The sequence below is a fragment of the Opisthorchis viverrini genome (assembly GCF_000715545.1).
Source record: "Opisthorchis viverrini unplaced genomic scaffold opera_v5_101, whole genome shotgun sequence".
In the NCBI taxonomy this organism is placed as follows: Eukaryota; Metazoa; Platyhelminthes; class Trematoda; order Opisthorchiida; family Opisthorchiidae; genus Opisthorchis; species Opisthorchis viverrini.
In genome coordinates, this window is record NW_008751757.1 from 1,271,631 (window position 1) to 1,278,205 (window position 6,575).

At 48.6% G+C, this 6,575-nt stretch overlaps 1 protein-coding gene across 1 annotated transcript in view; it reads right to left on the reverse strand.

Annotated features, from left to right (window-relative positions):
* Positions 1 to 6,575, reverse strand: part of T265_13768 (hypothetical protein) — a gene marked incomplete at both ends in the record, with an annotated part of 87,168 nt that overhangs the window by 74,443 nt on the left and 6,150 nt on the right. The window contains one exon of the mRNA XM_009170425.1: positions 1,161 to 1,470. Within this exon, the coding sequence (XP_009168689.1) occupies positions 1,161 to 1,470 (310 nt within the window). The remainder of the gene's footprint in view (positions 1 to 1,160; positions 1,471 to 6,575) is intronic.

Sequence of the window (6,575 nt, forward strand, 5' to 3'; positions counted from 1 at the left end):
GATCACGCGGCCCCCATCCTGGAAGGCGAGTAGCACCGACAGCACCCAAGCGTTTCGTGATCTCCTTCATACTCCTCTGCCAGGTGAAAATGGGCACAACCACAGACTCTCCGCAGCTGCCTGGGGCACATCCCTTTCCCTAAATGCAAGCAAACAGATCAGACAAGCGCTGATGGAGGATTTCACTCCTATCTTTGGACAATGCGGTGGGAGGTCGTCTGGACCAGAATCTCAGCGGCGCTTGATAGAACACATGCAGTCATAAACCTCCGAGGCAGTCTACAATCAAGAGTTCTACGTTAGCTGTGAGCTCCAGATGAGGGCAGGTGATGGCCATGACAACTAGTGTTCGAAGTGTTGGGCCCACCGGTCGAGATGTCCTTCTTCATTCGAGATGTTCACACTATTCTGATCCTTGATGACTTCTCCCACAGGTAGTTCCCGGGGACCGGTGGCACAGATCAACTGGAATAATCTTCGGACATTATCAGCTTTCTGAACCTCTTCCATTTCCTTGGCTTTCTGTGTTCACCACACTTCACGGTTGGCTTATACGCTCGCCTCCATTTGACGTCTGATAGTTCGTCACATCAAGTTGTGTTCGGGACCGGCTGGGATATTTCTCCGGGATATAAGCAGTCTGATATTCAGTAATTGAGTGCGCCTGGTGGTGCCGTGCCACAGGCAAAGTTCCCAGTACTATGCAGAGAGGTGACAACCTCGTCTCAGTATGAGTTCACATCCGATGGTGGAGCTTTTGGAAGAGACCCCAGAAAACGATTCTGGTAAGTTCGTTTAACATCCGGATCTGCCAGTCTCTTAGTTGTCAATCGATCTGTCCGCACCTTACGTGGCCCTTAAAACGTAGGGAGAAGCCACTCCGGACGAGCGCGTGGTCAGAGTCCACAAATGTGTTCCAAAACGATCGGCAGTCAACTATTGGTTCGCGCCAATGGTAATTGATGGCAATGTTATCCATTTGAGTTTGTGGCCGGCCTACCGTTGGAGGACACCATGAAGCTAGAAGACTTCGGCTATTTCGGAAGTAAGTACTGCATAAAAACAGCCTGCGATCAGCGCACAACTGGAACAATCGTACGCACCGAGTCCAATCCATGTCGACCACCTAATTGAGTCTCAGATATGCTAAGCCTGCTCACTTGTACATTCACATCTCCGGTAATCACCAAGATGTCTGAGCTTTTAGCTCGTCGCAGCAGGGCATTCAGGGTGTCGTAAAATTTGTCTTTGACGGAGTCGGAGCTACCGTCAGTTGGGGCGTAGGCAGGCACGGTAAACAGACACCTATCAACTTCCCGCTTGGGCGACTCCTTCACATACGTTACCAGCCAAACCGCACAGAGACGACTATCAACAGGTATCCAGTCAAGTAAAGATACTTCCGCCCGGTGACTTGGGACGATACCAACCCCTGTACATCCCGGCGCAGCAACCTCTAGAGTTGCGTAGCTGGAAGCGAGCGGAGACTTATGGGGCGGTTAGTTCAATCACTGTGCTTGCATCTTGGATTCTTGTTTCTGAGACATAGCGAGTCGTGTGAGAACAAGAGAAGCTTGCAGTCCTGCTTGCTTCAGATTGCGCACATTGAAGACGGCCAGATAAACTGGGTATCGAGGCTTGGAGACTGACTTGCAGATACCTGAGAATGTCGGCGGCATGTGACGAGCAAATGCTGCACGCGAAACTGATGCGAGACGAACGGAGTCATCAGTTCTAAGTGCTGGGCCTACAAGATGGGAGTTGTTAATGGGGTCGGGAGAGGGGGAATAAAAAGTAAGTGAAAGGGAAAGAAAGGAGGCGTCAGCAATAGCCTGTTTTCGTTTACCCGCCCTGCTGTACGCAGCAAGTAAGGCGACCCGGCAGATGGTACCACGCGGCGGCCGACATGGCATGAGAGTATTGTTGGTTGTGTCATGGTTGTACGAAGGCTGGGATATTATCAGGGCGCCCACACCTAAACAGGAGGAAGATTATGGTCCTCAACCAAATCCTTTAGTTCAAAAGCCTAACCGCAAGGCAACGGTGTTTGGTGGGAAAAGCAAATGCATTACCATTTCTATGGAGCAAGTCGCCACATACTCCAACCCCCAACCTGGAGGGTCAGAAGACTGTGTTTGTCAGGCCTCTAACTATTGATCAATCTGGTATGAGAGACTGTGAGTGTCGCGGAGACACTCCTCAGTATAGATCAGTGGATCGCTGAGGTGCGCAAACCGTCACACTACGGTAAAGTCCAGTCTCTTCGTGACAGGACGACTTGAAACCCTGAAGTTCAAATGCCAGTACCCTTTGAATGGATATAGCCGCTGGAAAAGAGTGGTCCATGTACTAGCACCTTCTTCCGAATGACGAAAAGTGCGTCCATATGTCATTCGGAGGGGAACTCAACGAACGCCTTTATCGTGCATGGTGAGAGTGAACCAGAAGACATCACGAGGATGGACGCTGAAAAGGATTTGGGTGTCTGGCTCTCTTCAAATACATCCTCCTCACTGCACCATGAGAAATCGGGTCAAACGGCATTCGCTGTTAGTTCTGCACGTCTCCCGTATTACTCGCATGGACTTCCAGCCATTCTATGGGACGTAAGTAAGACCGCTTCTTGAATAAACCAACCATATTGTCCACTAAGGACGCAACAAAGGCGAAATTCTTATTGAGCGTGTCCAACGAGTCGGCCTGGAATCCGTGGACTATGAAAGGTGTCTCGCGGTGCTTGACCTCTTTCCCTGGAGTATCGTCGACTTCGAGCAGACCTAATAATTACTTATGTCCTATATGAAAAACCTTTGGTTAACAGGTTTTTCACCGTTGATCATGCCAACACGTGGCGAGGACATGGTAAGATTTTCAAGTTCAGAGCGCACACTTTGATTAGGCAAAATTTTTATCATTTCTGATAGTTGCTGCGTGGAATAACCTTCCTCCGAAGGTTGCCAACGCTCCATCTAGTACCCATTTCAAAGCACCGTTAGACGCGCTGGCAAGCTTACTGCCGCGCGCTGAGAACTTAAGGAGCAGTGGCTTTCGTCGTGACAGTTACAGCAACCAATGCTGCTTTTGTTTTTGTATAGTCGCAACGTCATCAGTATCAAAGACAGCAACCTAAACATGGACGCTGGTGCTTCACGATCGCTCAACATCATCATCATTAACATTATAGACAGAAACACCAGTGTTAACACTGACGTACCACTGTCGTGAGTGAAAAGGAAAGCCCGGACGGGGAAGAGAACTGATGCTAAACTATCGTAAGCATTCATAGTTGCCTTCACCTCCAACCGCTCAACAAGACAGTCTGTGAAGAAAAGGACAGCACGAAGACCACTGACACAGGGACCCCATCCTAGAAGGCGTACCGCATCGAAAATACCCGAACCTTTCGTCTTCTCATTCGTACCCACCTGAAATGTCCATGTTGTCTGCCTCAACGTCTGCACCATTGCACAATGGCCTCCATCACGTAATGGAGGCAAGGAGAACAGTTGTCTCGGTTGACAGAATTCTGGCATTTTTAGTAATGGTCGATCCTCCGACTGAAGTAGCCACTGCGCAGCCAAATACCTGTTTTCTAATTACCCTGTTACGAATTCGTTGGTGCCATTCGACATTGGCGATCCTGAAACACCTTAGATCTTCTGTCAGAAGACACCATGTTCCGCAACCATAAAACAACTCAGCCCTGGCTGTGGTGTGGCTCACACAACGCAGTTGTAATAACGGTAACACTTCAGTTCAGTTCTCGGCCTGGGCAACAGGCATTAGGAGAACACTGAACCGTGGTTGGCTATTGGGTTCACGCCTTCAGCCAATAAGAACTGGCTTTTCATGGATTCACGGTTTCACGGATTGATACACAGGATCGACGACTTTGCCCAAATTTCCCGGAACGGTTTTGTCCTTGTCGTTCAGCGGCTATCGTTCACCTGAAAGGCACAAGTGAAAAAATGGTGTAGCACTGCTCTTTATGCTCTCAGCGCGGGGCAGTATGCTTGCCAGCGCGAGGATTCGCATGAATAAATGTCTAACGGTGCTTTAAACTGGGTTCTAGAAGGAGCGTGGACAACCGTCGAAGGAAGTTCATTCCACGCAGCTACTACCCGGAAGGAATATAAAATTTACCTAATGAATGTGTGCGCTCTGAGCTTGAAAACCTTGTTACCATGTCCCTGCCGTGTGTTTGCTGGGTCAACGGTGAAAAACCTGTTTGTCAAGCTTTGTTCAAACAGGGCATAAGTAAGAATCAAGTCCCCTCTTTGGCTTTGATACTCCAGGAGAAGGAGATCAAGCGTCGCGAGACGAATTCTGTAGTCCACGAATTTGAGCTCGGCAACCATTCTCGTGGCGGCTCGCTGGACACGCTCAATGAGGGTGACGTCGTTCTAGCGTCCTGAGTAGGCAACTTGGTTGGCGTCTAACGTGGGCCCCGTAGAGTATTTAGAAGTTCATGCTAGTAATACTAGAGAAGGTGAGTCTGATTATCCGTGAAGTGGCGAATGCTTTTCGGGCCGGTTTCTCATGGTGCAGTGAGAGGGACAATTGTGAGGGGACCAAAGTATTCAAATCCTTATTGGTATACGTCCTCTTGATATCTTCTGATCCTTTCTCACCATGCATGACAAAATCATTCGCTGAGTCTCTTCCAGCGTCATCCAAAGGTGGGTTAGCAAGTGGCCTAATTGTGGGGCGGGTGCTCTAACCACAACAGCGCCTAACTGCATGCGGTATTTTTCCTAATATCGTTTCCTGGTTGTTTTTTATGCAGCTACAAAGTCGAAGATTAACCCACGATGACCTCACTCGCCTGCGGATTTTGGCTGTACAGCGTCGTGTTCGTAGTGCACGTTCGTGCTGAGCCCCCAACCCAGCAGCGATCAGAAATGTCCTAGACTCATCCCTGGACTCAACTCACTCGGTCAGGCGGACGATAAGCACGCATTTGTCTCATTGTTTGCACATTTGTTTGCGTGCCGGATTAATCTGACTCTCGCATAGCACTTTGCCGCGCCGGCATAGGATTTATCTGGGAATCCACTCAGGAATTCCACCACTGTGTTTCCGAATCAGCGCATGCCTTCGCTGAAGCAGCTAGTCATTCCCTGACGCCACTTGAACTGTTCTTTCACTCTCACTCTTCAGGGACCCTTTTGCATTTTTGTAGCCGGATAGTGTTATCTGGTGTTCGAAGCTTGCGTTGGAGAGGTGTATCTGATAATGACATGCCGTCGGGCGACGCGGACTTAGTGTCTCCCGATATTCCGACAGGAATCCCTGCCAAATCCCTGTCAGACCCTCCTCTTTGGACTTCCAAATTGCGCGTATCTGCAAACGCTAATGATGTTAACCGACCACCAACTTTGCACACGATAATATTTGGAATTTCAATGCGAGTGAACAATCTTCCGAATTCCAGTAGTGTAATGGCAGCCGTGAAGCTGTTCGTTGGGTCAATTTTCAGCCACGTGCTATAAGCCATCACTACGACCAAAGTATTGACCTCGTCCTGGACTCGTCCTTGACTCGTCCTGGATAGCAGATTTTAAGATTGGGCCAGTGTTCGGTCGGTTGTGGCCACTGGTGAATTAGATGCTTCATCACAATGCAAAAATGCCTATTGGCCTCAGTGGTAACGGTAACTACGCTTCTAAGTGTTCTAGTGCGATGGTGCCTGCACACATGTGTACACCAACAGTTTACGGAAGCGCGTCATCATACTGAAGTTCATAAATGCAAGGCGACGCGCTGTGTCAACAAACGCAAAGCGTTCCTGTCCGCCAAGGAGAGTGTTGCAATTTGGACACACGATATGAGAGAATGACCCAGGTGTCGCCTCAGTATCTGAGTTTCTACATTTTGTTGATTCGCTAACGCGTTTTGGGAACCCGCGAAACACTTAATGACGCTCTGAGCTTGCTCGGAAAGTTTTCGAATGCAAAGTCCTTAGCTGATGATGCCGTGATCACGGTTTTTCAGAAAGTCCCATTTTGTAGAACTCTGTTTAAGCCTATTCAGGCTCTACTTTGAGCGGAATTCTTATGTTTAAGGACCTACATGGCTGAACACAATGGTTGGTTAGGATGGTAGGAAAATTTTTGGAAAAGTTGGTTCCTTCATGTTCTTCGTCCTGTACGGATTTAAAAATGCCTTTACAGAGCACATGAACCATGGTTATTTCGTATTTCTCCGCGCAAACCCAAAATGTATGGAAAAGTTTGCTATAATTGCGGCAATCTTCCTGCGTAAAAGGCCAAGAATTTTGTCGCAGCTAGTAAGGTCGATGAATTTTTGTTATGACGGGCATCACATGCTGTAATAAGTTCACGGTAAGGTTCTATATGCACCGATATTCCGACTCCTTAATTGTGTGGCGGGAGGAGTTGGCTGTTTTATAAGAAATGCAAACGGACATTATGATAGACTGGCCAGCACTTCGGAGCTGGGGCACAAAACAAACGCAGTGAGTAGGGCCTTTGGCGCATGTGAAACGCACGCAACGTGACTAGCCTGGCGGATGAGTCGTCAGACTGGATATGGCAATCTCGGTTTTGTCATCG